General features: G+C 39.1%; 1 protein-coding gene across 6 annotated transcripts in view; it reads right to left on the bottom strand.

Annotated features, from left to right (window-relative positions):
* The window catches only part of LOC107308109 (diacylglycerol kinase eta), a 62,794-nt gene extending 43,409 nt beyond the window's left edge, over positions 1-19,385 (bottom strand). Inside the window, exons 1-4 of one of the 6 annotated variants that reach the window (XM_032442085.1) lie at positions 19,257-19,385; positions 17,884-17,964; positions 2,601-2,705; positions 2,153-2,285 (exon numbers count right to left, since the gene is read on the bottom strand). In XM_032442085.1, the coding sequence (XP_032297976.1) occupies positions 2,153-2,285; positions 2,601-2,654 (187 nt within the window). In that variant the 5' untranslated portion in view covers positions 2,655-2,705; positions 17,884-17,964; positions 19,257-19,385. Of the gene's footprint in view, positions 1-2,152; positions 2,286-2,600; positions 2,711-3,345; positions 3,488-3,895; positions 4,065-17,883; positions 17,965-19,256 lie in introns of those variants that run through there. The other 5 variants (XM_032442084.1, XM_032442081.1, XM_032442082.1 and 2 more) reach the window with 5 other exon arrangements.
* Positions 19,386-20,499: the final 1,114 nt, after the last annotated feature.

Below are 20,499 nucleotides of genomic sequence, written 5' to 3'. Positions count from 1 at the left end.
TGCTTTTCAACACATAAGATAATATAGAGAATCTCGAGATCAATGACCACACATATAATTGAATTTAGTATAGATATAAATGGATTCCCAGAGTAAAGTAGCACTGGAGGCTTCAGATGTCAGGCATGAATATTTAAACAGGTTTATTTCCAAAACGCAATGAGAAAAAGTAGAAGAGAACACATCCAGGGAATATTAAGTCTCAGTACCTACTATATCATCTTTTCAAACAATATATATTGCTAGCACGGGGTAAGTAGGAAATAGATGGTCAACTGCATCAGAAGTGCACATGACGGAAGCAAGTAAACATGAACTCAAGTCACATAACAGTTTCAGAGGAAGAACTAGCATCAAACCAAAGTATATTTTTGCATGAGGAGGTTTTCATGGAACTGGAGGAGAATTATGAGTATTTCCAGACCAAAGCCAACCATCAACTGATTTAGATTAGACGGATAATTAAGGTACTCCTTTTACTTTTTAAAATACTGGGGGGAAAGAAAGATAAAATAGATACTAACTTGTACCAAAGAAGAAAGCAGAGGTTCTTAACAGACAGATGGGTACCACAATATATATATTTAAACCAATCCAGGCCATAAATGCTTACGAAACTGAGGGCAAAGGAGAAGCCAATCCAGTCTTTGGTAAGAATTGATGAAAGATCAATTGGCACCAGAAAAGTGAATAAAGGTAGTAATAGTTTGTAGTAAGTTATGCAGACAGGTGACAAAGTCCAAATGTGGAAATTTCCTTCAAGTTAACATAAGCCCCTTGGAAAAAAGAACTGTACTTGGAAGCACTAAAACCACACTTAGAAAACACTTAGAAAAATGATGAGCTACGACCATTAATATCAATGATCTTATAAGAATAACTCCCACTAATCAATCTTTTAAAATAGCCATAATATTAACTTACAAAAGGATAAATACATTATGAAGGGAAAGGAGCCTTTCTTTTCCTTTTCCTGATTAAATATAGCTGTATCCGCACATAGAGGCAGTACAACTGCATTTTAGTTAAGCATATGATTCTTCCATCTGCCAATATCAGACATGGGAAATACCAAACTTGCTTTAAAATTGCCCAAATGACTTACACACAGCAGAAAACATATACCAGAGAAGCTGGATGTAACTATGCTACTTCTACTTTCTATGAAATGGATCTGTACGGTTCCTTGTCAACTGCACCATTAACTACCTAAAGGTATTGATAACACACATAATCATACGCAGACCTTCAGTATTATAACAGATAAAAGAAATGCATTTGCAGCATGCTGACATGCATCCAAAAATGAAGTACTGAATGCAGTGATAACCGTTACTCCTTTCTGGATAGTTAGCTATTTGTAATTAAGTATTTCACATATAGCAAGAAACTGACACTAAAACTTGTCTCTACACTTCATACACATCATAAGGTCACAATTACACTTTATTTTCTGCTGTATTTTAACACTGACAGACTTGCCACAGCTCTTTAAGACTACTCGCAGCAGGAAATACATAAGCTGTTGCAGGTTTATGACAAATACTTGTTTGCAAAAGATCATTTCTCCAGAGCTTAATTCCGAAGTTTTAGTCACACCTCCTTTTTGTTTCTACTGGATTTGTTTAACCAGAAACTGCAAAGACATTTACAACCTTTCCCCCCTCACTGCATGACAGAACTTTTAAAGCAATAAATCCCTCCTCAGTGCAGAACAAAAAGCGTTAATCATTTTTATAGACGTGGGGTAGAAAGTACCGTTATGACTTCTTTTTTCTTTCCTGAGGAATGCTGATTCTGCGCACCAGCAAGACTATTTTGTTACACATCTGTGTTTTTCAAGTGCAAATCAAATAAATCCTATCTTTCCTTGCAAACCATCCACCCAGGCAAGCACATTCCAAACTGGTAGCTGCAGCAGAAGGAAATATTTTATTGAAATGAGTTAGAAAAAGGCACCTGGAGCACAAAGAGGGGGAGCCATATCATTAGTGGCCGGTATCCCCAAGAGAAAGCCACTCTAGTGAATAGATCTCTCCCGTCAGGCTTTTTGCTTACTCATTATTTTCAGAATCATTATTTGTCTTAAGCTGTCGATAATTTATATGTGTACACAGCATTGTAAATGGAGGGAAGAAAGCATTCATTTTACCTTCGCAGGACAGGCCATGAGAAGTGACTCCAGAGAGGCTCTCTCTGCACACGTTGCAGAAGGTGGGTCGAGCATGGGAGCAGGCGTACCAGTTGTGCATCCCTGAGAAATGTTCCACATTAAACTGTGCCGTCTAGTAAAGGAGAAGTTAAGACAAATTTGCAAGTACAGAACACAGCTACGGTGACTGAAATTACCTACTGTTCCACATTACAGGGGAGAGTGCGATGTTAGCAACAAATATTTTCACAAGGATACTTAGCTCGCTCTACCTCCAGACTTCTAAAGGAAACTATCACAAGAATCCAGTAGCAAGCTCTTAATTGAAGCTTTATCCTGACACTATGTAGACTTTTCATACTAATAACAGTCAGCTACTCTATCTCTGTGTCCTGTTGCTTGATCTGTTCAGCTGGAGCAGGTAGAACCAACAGGGAGCTCAACTTACCTCATAGTGTTCCCGGGACTGTACAGACTTCAGAGAGCTTATCCAGTCCTCCATTTCTTTTCTGTTCTCAGCACACAATATCAGTCTCCTGAACGGAGTGATTATCTGAAAAAGATTTGCATTCTGGTGATTCTAGACGGCAAAACTCATGACAGAATATAGTACCCAATGCAATATTTTCCATGAGATGATGCAAAAGGAAGACACGCCCTAGACCACAAGACATTCAGCACTTAACAGTAATATGTTTGTTACTACACTACCAACCATGAAAGAGTTTGCTTTTCCTTCTGCAGCTCCTAAGACTCTAATCAGTCTTCAATATAAGCTTTCACAATGCCTATTGATCGTGCCTCCTTCTCAGCTCTTTGTGCACCGAGGCTTAAGTACTCAAACAGAAGGCACCGAAACCACTAAAAGAACTGTTCTAGAAATCAGTAATTGATAAAAATTGCAATCCTAGTTCATAACAGAGTTACAGAAACTGCAAGGTCCATTCAGATTACAAGAATCCAAATAAATAAATACATACTTAAAAACCAAAAGCCCGGAAGTGTTAAAACAACAACAATAATTTCACTGTACTTCCCTACATTGTATATTGACAATAAACTTACTCAGTTTTACGCATACAAACAGTTAAACCAGAACTTTTATATATAAAGTCTAGGAACACATACAAATCTTTATATAGAGACACAGAGAACAAATGCAAACATCTGAAATCAAAATCCTACGATCCTACTGGAGCAGTCGAATGAATTCCTGGAGCAAGTTGATGCTGAGGAGATTGCAGTGGTCTGGCTTTAGATACTAGAATTCTGAAAATGCTCTATCTAGGAGGTTTATTCAGAGCAGAAGCTGTTTCTCCCTTTCCCTCACCAGTAGGAAAATAATTAAAATACCAGCAAGGCATCAGAAACTATCATCAGCTAACTCCCACTGAAATTATTTTGAGCAACGCACAAAAGCAGACGAAGCAGTTCCTTTCACAGCAAAGAATTTAAAACAAAACAGGTACGTGAAATTAGAGGGAAGTTATTAATAGTCGGCTTTTTTGTTTTGTTTTGTTTTGTTTCTGCAGGAAGTCCGAAAAAATTAAGTGTAATCTCTATCACTCACACCTAAATCCACTGCGTAGCACCTACAAACCACACTTGCAAATTACTTAAATAAAACAAAGAAAGGACCACCAAAAAATGCCATCCCTGAGCATTGCTTGAAATGCTACAGGCTATGGATAATAACATTGGCACAACATCAGCAAGCACTCACCTACATCTGCATTTACTTACCCAGTCTCTGCTGCAAATAGTCTCTAGCCTTGATTTGTCCTACCCGCTCCTTCATTAAACTGAGATGCACTTAACGTATCTCAGAGGCAATGAAACTGAAGTGCAGCAAGCTGCAAGTCACATGGAAGAGAGGCAAAACCCTTTGGGTTTGCTTTCTTCTCCTCTTTTTTTTTTTTTTTTTTTTTTTTTTTTTAAACGTATGCACTTCAAATGGAAGGGAACAGTTTCTCTGTTTTCTATTTCTTTCAGTCTTGCTTAAGCTTTTTAATAAGGTTTAATAGTAGCTATCTGTGACTCTTCCTAAAGAACAGTTAATGCAAAGAGCAATGCTTCTCTCATTAGTTTGGAGCCAAACAGACGCTTTATTACTTCAAAATGTTTTTCTAGGCCAGGTCATCAAATGAAGCCCAGAAAAGCTATTAAATCATAATATAACCCTGGCTCCAACAACAATCAGCATTCTTCAGGAATTTCCAGGTTTCAGCAGACTCAGAAATCTTATTTGTGCAAATTCTGCCACCAGATTATTTCTTATTATCTAGTTTGACATTATATACAGATTAAACAAGGACAAAGCCCACCCAAAATGCTGCACTTCAAATCTGTGCTCATTCCTACTTCAGCCCTGTAACCAGATGTTGTAGAACACCACTAAGCAACAGTAACTGCATTTGTTGCTGAAGATTACTAAAAATCTTTATATTTTCAAGTATCATCTATTTATACTGCTCATGTCTTTTAACAGTATCTATTGTGGAAACCCCCTGGGTATTCTCTCACTTTCTTCTCCCAAAATCAAGACCTCAGTTCAGCTTCTCACGCAGAATTATCTACTGCCAGTTCAGATCAGAGAATCGCAGAATCATACAATGGCCTAGGTTGGAAGAGACCTCAAGGATCACCAGGCTCCAACCTCCCTGGTGCAGGCAGGGCCGACAACCTCCACATTTAATACTAGACCAGGCTGCCCAGGGGCCCATTCAACCTGGCCTTGAACACTTCCAGGGACAAGGCATCCACAGCCTCTCTGGGAAGCCTGGACCCTCTCCAACAGCTCCCTGTCTTTCTCGTACTGGGGCCCCAGACCTGAACAGTGTACTCCAAATGGAGCCTCAAGAGGGAGAGAGGCACAATCACTTCCCTGTCCCTCCCTACCCCTACCAAGATGCCCTTTGGTAAACCAATGTGCATCAGCACAGAGCTGGTAAATATGACAGAGGACAACAGCAGCTGCAGAAGAAAGGAGTTTGGTGGGCACACAAATGTCCTGGCAACCAAATTATGGCACCAAACATCACTAACTAATGCAAACCAACAGCAGAAATTCCTGTATCCCAAGTTCTTATTAAGTATCCACTCAGAGTACTTCAAGATCCAAAAAGTTACTTTATATATTCATTTATACACTTTGCTTCATACGCACTTCCATATCAGATAACATTCTGTCAGACTGCCCCTCTGCTGCCATCTGTCACACAACAACAGAATGGAACAAGATACTGGTGGGAAGGTTTGGCTTCTACTGCTGTACCACCAACATCCACCTCTGTAGTCATGGGCCAACAATAAAATAGGAAGCATTACTTTCAGAGCAGTTCTCATAATTTACATAATATAACAACTTGAGGAACCAAGGAAATGACTGTCAAACAAAAAGTGGTGGTGGTTGGGTTTTTTTTGTAACTCGTCATTAAGACTTGAAAAAGTATTTCCAAAGGCAGTGTAGGAGACTAAAGTTTTAAATGTCTAAAAGGTATCTGACAATTTCATCAAGAATAGATGTGTCATGTACTGTAAAACACAATATCTCCAATCCTTCATCTTAGGAAGTCCATAAAGTCCAAAAATTTCTAAACTTTACAAAGTTATGCAGGAAGAACCACTGAATATGTCCTGCTTCTTAAAGTCCCATGAACAACTGCTACTGCTGTTATATTACTCTGACTCAGTAGTTTAATGAACTTTCCAATGACTCAGTATCTTGCTTGTCCTAAACTGAGAATGATTTCCTAGGCCATCTTATATGCATTTATACAAAAGAAGTGCTTTCTCATAAAGGCTTGTGGAACACTATGATAAACTAACCTCAGTAGGATGCAGGCATAATCAAAATTAAAATGGTCGTAATCATCTACAAAGTTAATTTGTGACCATGTAAACTTGGTAATCTCACCTTATTGCATGCAGCCACATTCACACGCCTGTTCTCTGTATCATTCTTCTATTACATATACAATTTTTTTCATGATTAATGTTCACTACCCCAAATATTATTATGTATTATTATTCATTTATTATTTTTAATATTATATGTATATTATATTACATATAACTGGAGAAAAGAATTAATTGTATAATACAATGACAAAGGAAGCACCACAGAAACCACTGGAAGATCAGTAAAGGAACAAAATAGTAAAATGATTCTTAAATCTTGGGGGAATTCAAGTGCTAATGGTTCACATGCTGACAAAGCAGCAAACGAATCAAGAAGAATGAAGACAGACAATGGGCTTTAGAATAAGCAGATTTAATTTAGAAGATTAAGTTGCTTTGAAAATTTTCACCCTTGTCAGATAGCCAGGAAGAAGTCATTGCTGGTTTGGGGAGAGAAAATTACCAAAGCCAGATTCTTCAGTATATTGGAAAGTAATGAAATTGAGGTAGTGGGAATAAAGTAGATGTTTAATGCAGAAGGTATAGGAAAGAGAGAGGATGTACTGTCTGAAAAGCCAAAAGGAAACAAAACAAATCCTGAAGCATCAGAAGGAATAAAGAATGTCTGTATAGAAAGAAAAATGGCCCACTGTTGTCACAACATCACTGTTCTGTTCAGAAAAATAAGGGGCTTTTTCACTGGAAATAAAGGACAGATGAAGAGGACATTTATCAGACTGTAACCGTATAAGACTTGCCATACATTTGGATTTTCTGACATATTGAAGCTAAGACAATTTAGCTTCTAAAAAAGTATGCATACTCATACATCATCTAGAAATTGTTTTGATGGTAATGACAAAATCAAGTTCTGCACCACTACTGCAACTTTTATTTCAAACAGCGCTTACTAGGAAAAAGCTTAACACTCAGAAAGAGATAAAGTTACCATTACATGCACAGCAGATCTGAAATAACAATTTGCTCTCAAGAGGGCTAACTTTACCAGTAACACTCTGTATGACTTCAAATCCATGGGCTTATATCTGGGGAGCGACTGTTTATGAGGGTGGATATGACAGGACAAGGAGGAATGATTTTAAACTGAGACAGGGGAGATTTAGGTTAGGTTTTACTTGTGCATGTGTGAATGTCCCTAGAATCACAAATTCACTTTTAATTATTTGGAAAAGCTGGTATTTCACAAGTGCTGAACAATACTGTAATCTGCTATCAAAACTCAAGCCAAAACACCAATTCAAAGAAAACGAACACATTACATTTTCTAATCAAGAAAATAATGGTTCGCATCTCATCAGCAACGGCAAAGTACCCTACTTCCTGCAACATGATATTTGCATTAGAGCACCTTGTGCTGCTCTGAACTATTATCAAGCATTAGACTAATAGCACTTTGTATAACAGGTCTTGAATTGGCTTAGTAATGTAAAAACATCACTTAGAACAAGAAGCAGGTGGGAGAATAGTTTTCCTCTTCTTCGAACAGATATATTAAAAATATATTTCTGGAACCAACAAAGAGAAGGCAATTTAACAAGAGAGCACACCCACACCTTTCCACTCAGGGACAGCACCTAATGGGGCATGAATATAAGAGAATGGATGCTTTGTCATTTCTCTGTCCTACAAAGTGTTGGGGAGTGAGTTCTGGGAAATACCACCATGTCAGGGCAATGGTTCTTTCCTGATCTCTGTCTGCCCCTCAGTTTCTCCTATGAGGAAAGGTGGAGGGAACCGGGCTTGCTTAGCTTGGAGAAGAGAAGGCTCTGAGTAGACATCATTGTGGCCTTCCAATACTTGAAGGGAACACAGAAACAGGAGGGGAGGATGACTGTTTACAAGGGTGGATAGTGATAGGACAAGGGGGAAGGCTTTTAAACTGAGAGAGGGGAGGTTTATGTTTGATATTTAGGAGAAAGCTTTTCACACAGAGGGTGGTGACACACTGGAACAGGTTGCCCAAGGAGGTTGTAGATGCCCCATCCCTGGAGGCATTCAAGGCCAGGCTGGATGTGGCTCTGGGCAGCCTGGTCTGGTGGCTAGTGACCCTGCACATAGCAGGGGGGTTGATACTAGATGATCTTAGAGATCCCTTTCAACCCAGGACATTCTATGATTCTGTGATTCAATGAGTCTATGATTTCCCTGTTCTCATGGAAATGAGGACCACATCACTTTCACATGGGCCTTCTAGGATGAATGAATGCATCTCTGTCATAGGCATTAGGGTAGGCTGCTGCGGTCATTGATGCATATCAATCTACCAGAGCTTGTCTGCAAACATCACAGTGATAACTACACATGATAAGCTCCTCATATGGAAGTTGATGAAGTTACAACTGTAAGTATGGGCTGGATAAACACACAGTTTAGTGGACTGTAAACAGCACGAATGGCTGCATCTGTGATGCAAAGTTTAGCTGGAGGCCAATAACAAGCAGTGCACCACAGGGGGTCAATGCAGGGTGCAGTACTGTTTAATATCTTAATGACCTAGATGATGGGGCATAGCATACCCTTAGCAAGTCTGCAGATGACATAAAACTGAGAGTAGTGGCCAATGCACCAGAAGGCTGACTGTGACAAACCAAAGAAATGGACTGATGGGGAACCACACATTACAGCAGGTCAGTTACAAGACCCGGTGTAGGAAAGACTTGTGAATTTGGACTGAAGAGTTAGAAATTTACATTAAATCAATGCTGAAGTACAATAAAGGCAAATGTTTTGTAAATGTAGATTGGGAACCACTCCACATTGTCCAAAGTCTGCGCATTTCTTTAAGATTCTCATGTAAAGCTTTGTGTTGTATCTCACTTAGCATGCTACACTCATAGTGCCTGCTTCACAAGCTCATTACACAACAGCAGGTGGGATGGCTTCAGTGCTTAAAGGAAAACACTGCGTTATGCATTCGATGGCATTAGGTGCAAGTTACATAAAATAGAAGAGCAGCTATCCTCTTCTTCTGTCATAACAGATTCCTGTCTAAACATAATCCGGCTGTTTGAAGTTAAGGATCCTAGCTCAGGAGAAGCAGGAAATTTATTCAGAAAAATAAAAGAAACCTTCCATTTATTTGGTCATTTTGTTGTGTTTCAATAATAATAATAATAGTACTAAAAACCTCTTAGAAAACTACAGGAAGAAAAAGTAACTTGTGTTTCCCTGAATGACTTAAGAAAAAGTTCTGCTTTTTCTGTGGGAAACAACCTCCAGGTAAACGCAGCCAGAACCAAAATATACAACACAGGCCACAGTGTTCACATTTTAATCACCCCGTTTTTTTCTCTTCTGAAAATTGTTCAGCTTTATCGTAATAGCTCAATCCCAAGTGATTTATCTATGGATTTCAGCCACGTAGCTGAAATGCTTTATTGCTTTTTCATAATGAAACATAAAGCTTCAATGTCTCCAGATACTCTTGGGAAAGGGAGACAGCGCATCATTCAGAAATGAGGAGCTTCAAACTTGAAAGTCACACCCAAAGCTTCCCAAAGAGCTCTCGGCTTCATTACCTCTTCTTGTCACTGTCAGAGGGTGGGAGAAATAGAGCAAATGCTAAATGGAGGAAAAAATCTAAGTGCATTACAACTGCACACTAATTGCTTTTGTCTCTCCATCTTTTTTTTTCCACAGCATAATTAATTTGCTATATCAGTATTTGTTTTGTTTCTGAGCTGCCTGAATATAGAAAAAAAAAAAAAAAATGGACTAGAAAATTGAACAAAATGGAATAAAAAGCACTTTCCCTCTGTTTCTGTGGTTTGAATATTGCTTAGGCTCGGTGCATCAAAAAGCCTTCTGTCATTTAGAGGCTAATCAGTATCTGTGTGGAACAGCAGATAGCTCACAACTGGGGAAAAGCTGTATCCATCCAAATAGTTAGCTGTCCATTGAAGGCTGAGTCACTCTGGGGAGGCCAGCAACACAAGAACCTGAACTGTTTCCAGCCACATCGCCCCTTCCTGAGACATCAAACGGATAGGAGATACTTAAGGATGTTACTCCAGGACTTCTGTCTACCTTGCTCTAGACTGCAAACAGAGCATGGCGAATGCCTGCATGTACCATCCATGTCTGGAAATTGTGCCTTCTCCTTCTGATAACACCAAGTGCAACATTGAAAACACAGTGTTGCTGGGAGGAGGATTCAGCTTAAGCAAAAGCATTTTAAGTAAAGGCACATACAAATGTGTTTGAGCTCCCAGCGTGTGCTGTTAAGATGTTGTAACTGAACTTGTACTCAAAGGAAACACAAGTCTGCCCAAACCCAGGAAATTGTTACAAAACCATTACTATTTATTTTAAATGATTATGCAACTGACATGGGAGGATACAATGAAGATAAAGTCAGGTTCTTTTCACTGGTGCCAGGCATTAGGAAGAGCACTGGCACAGGCTGCCCAGCGGTTGTGGGGTCTCCTCCTTGGGGATCTCCCAGAGCTGCCTGGACGTGGCCCTGGGCACCCTGCTCTGGGTGTCCCTGCTGGGGCAGGGGCTGGAGCAGAGGGACCCAGAGGGCCCTGACAACCTCAGCCATGCTGGGGTTCTGAGTTGAGATACACCGATAGAGATTCAAGCACTCTAGGGAGTATTCATACAAGACTGCATTCAGTAAGGTTAATGTGAAAACTATACTACTCTGGAGTTCAAAGGTTAATCATCCAGCTAAGAACAAGGCAGTGATACAGAATTATTTCATTTCTTCACATCTTAAAAGCACTGAGAGAAGCTACCCTAAATCTCACTACTATGGAAACTCTCCAGCCAGATCCACAAAGAGAAGCAAACAGACAATGGCAAATGAGGGAAGTCAAATGGAAGGACAGCACATCCCATCACTGGAAGTGTTCAAAGTCACGTTTGATGGAATTTTAATCAAACTGATCTAATGAAAGATGTCTCTGCACACATCAGGAAAAGAGAAGCAGCAGAAAGACCAGAAAAGGTCAACGCACCCTCTAAGTCACTGGACAGAAGAAAAAGTCTAAAAAAATTACTGAAGTAAAGTCTGTCTGAAAGAGGCTTGAGGCTATGATCAAAGAAACAATCTAATGTTCATTGAGACTGAACTGCAGCAAATTGAATTTTGTAAGCAACAAAGACATCATCAGAGACATAACTCCACTGTCATCCATAAGCACTTCTGCACTTAACAAATATATAAAGCCTCCAACCCAAGCCATTCTATGATTCTATGGCCCTAAACTTTGAGCTAATCACTTGCAATGATTTCCAATAAAAACATCAAACTTGGGTTAGACCATCCAAACAGGAAAAGAAACAATACAAGGATGATTATATCATCATAGAATGTCCACAATGATCGTTCAGTTTCAACCCCCCTGCTGTGTGCAGGGTCACCAACCACCAGACCAGGCTGCCCAGAGACACATCCAGCCTGGCCTTGAATGCCTCCAGGGATGGGGCATCCACAACCTCCTTGGGCAACCTATTCTACTACATCATCTTAGTGGCCCTTCTCTGGACATGTTCCAAAACCTCTAAGTCTTTCTTGTACTGGAGACCCCAGGACTGGATGCAGTACTCCAGATGGGGCCTCGCAAGAGCTGAGCAGAGGGGGACAATCACCTCCCTCTCTCTGCTGGCCATTCCTCTTTTAATGCAGCCCAGAACACAGGTGGCCTTCTGGGCTGCAAGTGCACACTGCTGGCTCAGGTTCAGCTTATCATCCACCAGGACCCCCAAGTCCTTCTCCACTGGGCTGCTCTCAAGGGGTTCTTCACCCAGTCTGTATAAACACCTGGGATTGCCCTAGCCCAGCTTGGAGATTCTGTGTTTATCTCTGATATACAAAGGCTACAGTGCCCAAACGTAAAGAAGAGGTTTGATAATCCTTTGGGAAAACGCTCTTCTCATTTCCCCTTGATACAGCTTAGGGAAAGTTAAGCATTTCTCCTGTTCCCTAAAGCTTTCCATCCCTGAAAAAAAAGCCTCATTTCGAACTCAGTCTGGGTGATAAGACAGGAAGCAAAACCTGTCCAAGTCTCAAAGAAATTTTCACACCGTCTACTCAACATATTGCAAAGGTCTGGCAACACATCGTTTTAAAAGCCCATAGATAATATTAAAATTTAATCTTCTAAAATCAATTAGAAGCAGCTAATCACGACAATGGGCACAGAGCTGACAGACGAAGCAGCGCTGAAATAAACTGCTAAAAAGCAATATGCCTTCAAGCCCCTGTTATAATACTCAACTTTAAATTCTGCTGAATGTCCTGAATCAACTAGCACAAGTGGGCAATCTCCCATTGAAACCAGCAAGTGTACAGGAAGACGCCAAGATGAGTTGAACTATTTTATACTTCAAGCTGGTTCCACGCAATTTATACACTGTTAAATTTTACACCTATGGTCAAGATGAAGGATCAAAAATATAGATAGGAAATAATAGGGTAATCAGAATTCTAGAGGAAAACAAGATAAACTTCAACCAATGAAGTTGTTGCAATGGATTATTTGGTCTCTCTATTCTATGTAGATAGCTCTTAAAGTAATGCCTTCTATTTATTTCCATGGAAACTACAACAGACACAAAGAACACAATACCACTGGTTCATAGAAGAACTTCGTAAAACAAAACAAAACAAAACAAAACAAAGAGTAATACAGAAAAATAATAAGTATATCTCAATTACAGAGAGCATCAAATTAACAGGAAAAGGGACCTTGGTGTTGTACTCACAGGGAAAAAAAAATACATAACATGTGGCTGCTGCTGCAAACAGGCAGAATGTGGAATCCAACAGGAATGCAAGGGAGAATCATTATAGAAAATATTATCAACCTCACATGTTTTTGACTTGTATTCACCTGGAACCCTTAGTGTCAAACTGGTCACTTCATTTACAAAACGACTACAGAAAAAGAGGCAGAAGAGCAAGAATGAGTAAGAGTACAAAAGAATATTTATAAAGATTATTTATCTTAGAAAATGGGCAAGTCCAAAGGAGGCAACAAAAAGGATACAACAAAGAAGAGTTTATGGGCTTCTACTGGCTTTGCTTAGCACTAGGTGGGAATACTTAAAGCCCAGGTTTCTACCTAAGGAAATATTTTTTCACAGAATGGAAAATTAAACTCCCACGTGGTCTTCAGCATTACTAAAACAAATAAATCAGCAGAAAGAAAAAAGAAAAAGAAGATATTGGACATTTCTGCAAGCATACCCAGAATCACCATAATCAAAGTAATTGGCTGGAATACAAATCTTCATTTCCAGACAGTTTCTGATTATTAAGAACTGCAATAGGTTTTCCAGGGCAGCCAATCTGTCTACTGTAGCTTCCATCCCCTCAAAATGACCATTCTCTGATGCTGCATATTCAATCAATGGATTTGATTCAGAAAGCTGAAAGTCGGAGTCTACATTTTTGGTTGCCTGGATGACAAAGCTCTTATCGCAGCTACTGGAGATTTAGTTAATTATCAGTGGAGTCTTTATTTAATTGAGCAAATATTGGAATCTTCTTTAAACGGATGTTAATCTTATTGTTGTCGCATAGATTTGAGGGTCTCTAAACCCATCACTGAATCCCAATTTGAAGATATGGCAAGCTGAATCCCTAATTCAAGTATTATCCGGTACATTAATTACCATATTCCTAGAGGGCACCTTCCAGAAAAACAGAGAAATTATTTCCTCTGTTACTGCCAGATACAATTTGATAAAGGTTTAATCCCATCAGAATTTTCACAGTTCAGAATATAAGAAATAAAACATAAGTAAAAAATTGAGCATCCATTGTTTTGTGTAAGAGTCTTATACAAACTAGAAGTTGCTTAACTTAAATGCATGAAGGCCACTGTACAATGTACTACCTCAAAGCTAGAAATTTTACCCTGAAATTATTGTTTGACATCATATTTATCACAGAGGAGCATAATTAAATGTCTTAAACAATACAGATGCAGCCACAGAATGCCTGTGTATTTTACATGAAACTAAGCTGCATTTATAATTACAAAGGGCATTTAAACCATGAATGTGGCTCAGTCATTGAAAGGAGGCATGGTTAACATCTACAAATTTCTTTTCTTGCTGATGCTCTTTAAAAGTTCTTAAAGATACCTAGACCAAAAATTAGCCTGTCAAGACCTATTTAGGAAGAAATTATTTGCTCAGAGAGCAGTGAGGCACTGGCATAGGCTGCTCAGAGAACCTGTGGTTGCCCTATCTCTGGAGGCATTCAAGGTCAGGTTGGATGGTGCCCTCAGCAGCCTGAGCTGGTGGCTGCCAGTGGGTTACAACTGGATGGTCTTTAAGGCTTATTCCAACCCAAGTCATTCTGTGATTCTTGGGTGCTTCATAATTGCCTTTCTTTCCCTGAAGAATTTCATTAATCATATAAACCTGTTCAAGAATCATTATATAGTTTAAAAAATCCAATTTCTTATACCTACTAGAATATAAGCATACCACGAAATTGCACTTGCCTAAGTCTCCATGCTTACATGTTGGAGACTATTCTTCAGTCTCATTCAGTCTCAGTCTTGTTTAGTGAACAATGAAGATACTTTCCCAAAGGCACTAAAATATTAGCAATTCATCTGCCATCCCTACAAACCAAAACATGTGAGGAATGAGAGCTCTAGGCAAAATTGGTCACTGCCCCATTTGTTTTTATGCAATAATAGAGGACACTGATTCATCCTAATAGTGTCCCCAAGAGGTAATATGCTGTGCATCTACGCTCCTCAGGATGTTCAGAGAGAAGATAAACAATCCATAGAGGCAGAAGCAAAGCAAAGTGGAAAAAACATTCAGCAGAGCACTCAAAAACATCAGCATACATCAGTCCCACCAAGCTGTAGGCACAGGCAGACCAGAAAACCCAGTAGACTCCTATGTTGCTGATGGAGAAGGAAACGTAAGTCTTTGATTTGTTGAATCAACTCCTTCAACTGGTTTTCTCCCTTACTATGGACTAAGATGGATGTGAGAAGAATCCGGCCCTAAGGGTCTGATTCAAAGCCTGCTGAAACCACAGGACATCATTTCCTCTGTGTGTGAGGGCAGACAGAAATACGAAATGCCTGTAGTCTATTAGAAGCTAGTCTAATGCAAGCTTGTTCACTGAAAAGCAATAAAGAAAAAAGTAATAAAGAAAAAGTAAATGCAAAAGATAAGCTGTTCTAAGTAGCTCCTGATTTTCATTAGCATCTATTTATTTACATTAACTTTCCCCTTAGCCTCAATTTGTTTGTTGCAAGAAAGGAGAGGTAATTCTGGTGTATAAACACTGATATTTAGTTACATAAAATATTTTATGAGCACACACATCACAAACAAACTCAACCTTAAACGTGTGTTTAATGGCTAATTTTAGGACTTGAGTTTCATCCAAAAAAGAGCATGGAAAATCTTGACAAGCACACTTCAGTCCCCAAATAGACAAACTGGAAAGGGCAAAGGAAGGCAAAACTGTAGCTTCCACAAGCCATGGAATAAGAGCTTAAAGTACATTTCTTATAACTGTGTTTTTTCTTTAAATACCACTGTATGTCCTATGGTGGATATTAATCATTGAATCACAGAATCACAAGGTTGGAAATGACCTTCAAGATCACCTACTCCAACCATATTCCATCTAATGAAGTCTATGTTAAAAATATATGCTACTAGGCCAAAGAAAAAGGAGGAATATATCAACTACAGAAGGCAAGAGTTCAGGTTTATTTTTTTTTTTACTTTTTTAACACACACACACACACAAATGCTAATAGATTTATGCTTTTAAAGATAGAAGAACAAAATGTTCGTTTTTATTTATAAGGAGTACTGCAGGAAAGCTACCACCACCTCCCCCTCAAAACCATTGCAGGCAGGGCCAGAGGCACCTTTACCAAGTCATGTTGCTGGGAGACCGAGTTCAGCAAACACAAAGGAAGAAGCCAAAAGATTAAGCAAGATGATGACTATTACCATCTTTCACAGTCAAATCAGATGGCACTTCAGTCCTCAATTCAACACACCAGTAATTTCTCAAAATGAATTCTAGCACTCCTTAGAGAAAGCCCTGTTTGCTCCAAATTACACAGGATGTGAAAATAAATTGGTTTCCGAATCTATTAAAGCTGTAGTCCCTAAGATTTCTTTTTCACTGCTGTCTTCCCCAGAAACCTTGAAGCTAGTTACAAAGCACAACTTTGGTGAACAGTGGATGGATTTAAAGGACTCTACGTGAACTTAAAACATAAAACACTTGCTTTAAGAAATAGCAAGGAAAAAAATCATAACACCTGACTCTCTCAAAATTTCACCAAGATGAAAGTCTTACTTCTCAACTCAGTAACTTTATTGCCAAAGACCATTAAAGAAATGACAGTGAGAGAAGTTTAGAACATGAGGGCTTGCTGAGTCCTACATGCCGAGTCTCCCCGAATAACAAGTTACAGTCATAGTTACTGGGATTCTCAACTCATCATCTTTGCACATCTCTTGATTTCTCAGCTTTCCTGATGCCTGCCTGACAGCTGTAAAGCTGTTCTGGGGACAGACAGAAGCAACTTCCCAGCACCAAGAAGGACCTTTCTGGAAGGCGAGCCAGTATCGCACCATCACCCCCCATCGGAGACCTCCAGGCAAATTAAGCTTTTTAATTAAAATTAAATTAGTATTTTAATTGTCAGCAAAGAAACTTATACTGACATAACACAGTTTTGTGTGAATTTCAGAATGTCCTCTCATTGCCCAGGGAGGTGATGGATGCCATGTCCCTGGAAACACTCCAGGTCAGGCTGGATGGGGCTCTGAGCAACCTGATCAAGCTGTAGATGTCCCTGTTCATTGCAGGGGACTTGGACTACACGGCCTTTAAAGGTTCCTTCCCACTCAAACAGTTCTATGATTCTATAACATTCTGGGCTGCTCAGGCCAATGTGAACATAAAGTTGAAGTTTTCTGAATGCTTCTGTGACTGTCATGTAAGTACTAGCACAGGGAAGAGCTGACAAATCTTCGATGAGGCCTCCATTGGACTACTCTGAATTATAGTCTTGACAGCTCAGACCATCTGTGACGACAGAAATCCTCAGGAAAATAGAAAATCTGCATTTTAGTAGAGAATAAGGGATATGTAGTTTAAGAGAAATTACACTGTTGCAGTTAGTGCGATGATTAGTGACCTTTAGAAGGACAACATGACCCACAGTCTTCCCCAATGCTTTTTCTTGTTCAAAAAATTTACTTTTCCAGCATAGGAAGTGTGTCCAATGCTTCCAGACATGTAATCAAACAATAGACGGCAAAACCTCTGTGGAAAACACACTTGTAAACTTACAAGACCCTTATTTCTTATACCACTATCGGATTCAAGGCACAGTTGTGAGGCCAGTTTTTCACATAACTTAGAAATTGTTAAAATAAGGATATGATCAGCAATTAAAAAAATATAGACTTTCATATGACAGAATAGCAAAAATATTGTTATAGGAAATTAAAGCAATTACGTAATTACATTTGAATCAATCTAGCATGCCACTTCAAAGACAAACTACAGTATAAAACCAAAAGTACCAATATCAAAGCTTGCTAAATTTTTAATGTCTTGTGTCAGCATCTTTTGAAGTAAATGTTACCTAATAGATAGTTATCTAACCTTCCAAATTCCATTTAAAAAATTCATCTACAAAACTACCAATATAGCTGATGAGATATGCCATTTCCAAATATGGGGTGTTTCCAAACAGAGGACAATGAGAAGGCATTCAGAGGATTACTGTTTTTCTTCATAATATGTTCTACCTACAGCTTTCAAGACCAATATTATAATGGTTCCATACCGTGAAGCTGTTGTTGACATTTTTTGTGCTCGATTCAGCTACGCTGGCATCAGACAGGTCAACTTCATCAAATATTAGAGACTGTGAATGGAAAAGAACACAAAAACATTAAATATAGCCTGTGTCCAATGTGAAGCATGCTTATACTCCCTGCTTTCATTTCCTCATGTCCACTCTAACTGGAAAATAAAAATAAAGTAAAATCAAGAAAGCAAAACTAGGAAACACTAGTGAGGTGATAGAACTTCCTTCTTCACCACCAAAGACATTTCTATTTGCTGAGAGAATGCAAAACATTGGCTCCCAAAATACATACTGCACTTAGGTTTGAGGCAACTCCAGATATCAGTGCAGACTGCGAGAAGAAATCATTGAGAACAGTCCTGAAGAGAGGTTGTGGATGCCCCATTCCAGGAGGCATTTGAAGGCCAGGTTGGATGGGGCCCTGGACAGCCTGAGATACTGGGTGGCCACCCTTTCCATGGTAGGAGGTTGGAGCTAGGTATCTTTAAGGTCCCCTCCAATTTAAATAACTCTGTGATTCTATGATATTTCTTTAAAGCTAGATAGATACAACTTTGGGCTATCTGCAGTGTACCTTAAATGCGGTATCAGAGGCAAAAGATTCACACACAGTAAGATAAAATTTGATTAGTCATACGATGGAATTCTCAATTCATGAAAGAGAATCTATGATATAGTATCAGTAAGGTGGGAAAACAGAGCTCAAGAGCCACAATGGGTCACGAAGCATAAGAAAGTCTAACAGAATCATCTTGCTCCTTCTTAGCCATATTTCACTCTTTCTCTTTTATGCTATAGGAAGGAGAAATAAAATAACTGCTTACTGTATGATCGAGCATGCAACCACTGTTTGGTGAGACTTAGCAAGTCTGGGGAGTCAGTGCTGCAGGGTATTCGTGCAACTGCCTACTCACTACTCCTCCTTGTCTCATCTTTATGACACAGATAACATTGTCATTCTCACAGCTCATATATATAGTGATTTTTAAGACATAAACTGCTTGGGGTAGCAACAAGCGCACAAAGGTGTAATAGCACAGGTAATTCAGTGCTAGACTCCCTGTTGAGACTATGTCTTCTTCGGTTCATCACAGCCGTACAAGTTTGTACTATGCAGCCAAGGGTCAGAAAGAGGTTTTAGTGCCTCAGCAATAGAACATTGTTAAGAGGGTCAGATGGAGATAATGATGGAGATCTGAAGAACGTCACCTACATCTCCTGTCAGTTGCTGCAACATCACATGATACAGAAAAGTAATGATCATTGAAATGGAACAGCGCAATCTGAGTCTTTTCAGCATTAAGTATGCATTGAGTACATGGCATTAGATACTAATACCGTTGAATTACCTTGGAATCCTTAGCATAGTAAAGGGTACGACCTCGAAGCTTGAAGTAACGCTTTTTCCACCTCTGAAAAGAACTGGTTTGCTTCAGTAGTAATCCTTCTTTAATACTTGTCTGAAAAATATTAAAATACAGTAGATGAAGTCAATATGTATCTAAATAGCTAAGCATGTAGCTCAAACTTATTAGGGTGTTTTGGTTTTTTTTTTCTATTAGTTATGTTACATGTATGGTATAGATTTCTAACTATTCACATTCAATTGAGACCAACTCTCTGGGCAACCAAATGGCACAGCTGTTTTTTCAACAATGCCAGTGCTGACAAAATGCTAATCTTGCATGAAAAACAGGCAATCAAGAGGTATATAACTGGTGTAAAGATTACCACAACACAATTCAAGTGTTTGAACAGCTATGAAACCACAAATATTAAAGCAAGAGCCAACTGGTGGCGACACAACGCAGACAAATGCTAAAACCAGCCTATGTGAGGTCAGTTCTCAGTGCCAGAGTCTGATTACATTGAGCAGAAAAATGATCACCGCGTAGGCCGTAATGCAACAAGGTGCTTGAAAGTGTCTCAATCAAGCATAGGAATTATGCAAATTGTGCACGACTCCAAGTACGTTGCTGAACTAAGGTCTTCAGCATGCAACCAGCATACAACTACAGAATCACAGATTGACAAAGGCTGGAAAAGATCTCCAACCTCACCCAGCCCAACAATAATTGGAATCATTATGTTATGGCAAGTGTGAGAGCTGTGATCTCTTTAGTCAATAAATGTTCTGCTGATCCCAACTATTCCACTGCAAACTGAACCCTGCGCATTTACAGCCCATTCCTTGGAATTCAGAGGGTGCAAATTAGTGTATTTTAAATGCTTGCGTAGCTTTAGCCAGCATGTGTGAGATTCATCAACCCGATGACATAAATTCTCCACTTAATCAGACAAAATGACACCACACAGCTAGCTAATTGCATGAATCCTGCAATCCATTTTCTTCAGCTTTCAAGCTTGCAAAGAGTATGAGAAAATGTAAGTGCATTTGGATATTATATTCCAAAATGGTCTCTAATGCATAAGATTTCCAATTTGTATTGCAGTAAAGCGATGCAAATCTTGTAATACAATTTCTAGACAGCATGATATAAATATCATCTGAAGTTATTCTAGACTTTTCGAGGCTAAATCACACCTGATTTAAAGTTCACACGCATTTTAAAAGATACTAAATCGCCCTTA

Source organism: Coturnix japonica, chromosome 1 (assembly GCF_001577835.2).
Source record: "Coturnix japonica isolate 7356 chromosome 1, Coturnix japonica 2.1, whole genome shotgun sequence".
Lineage (NCBI taxonomy): Eukaryota > Metazoa > Chordata > Aves > Galliformes > Phasianidae > Coturnix > Coturnix japonica.
Note: the sequence above shows the minus strand (reverse complement) of the source record. Positions and strands in the feature narration are given on the sequence as shown.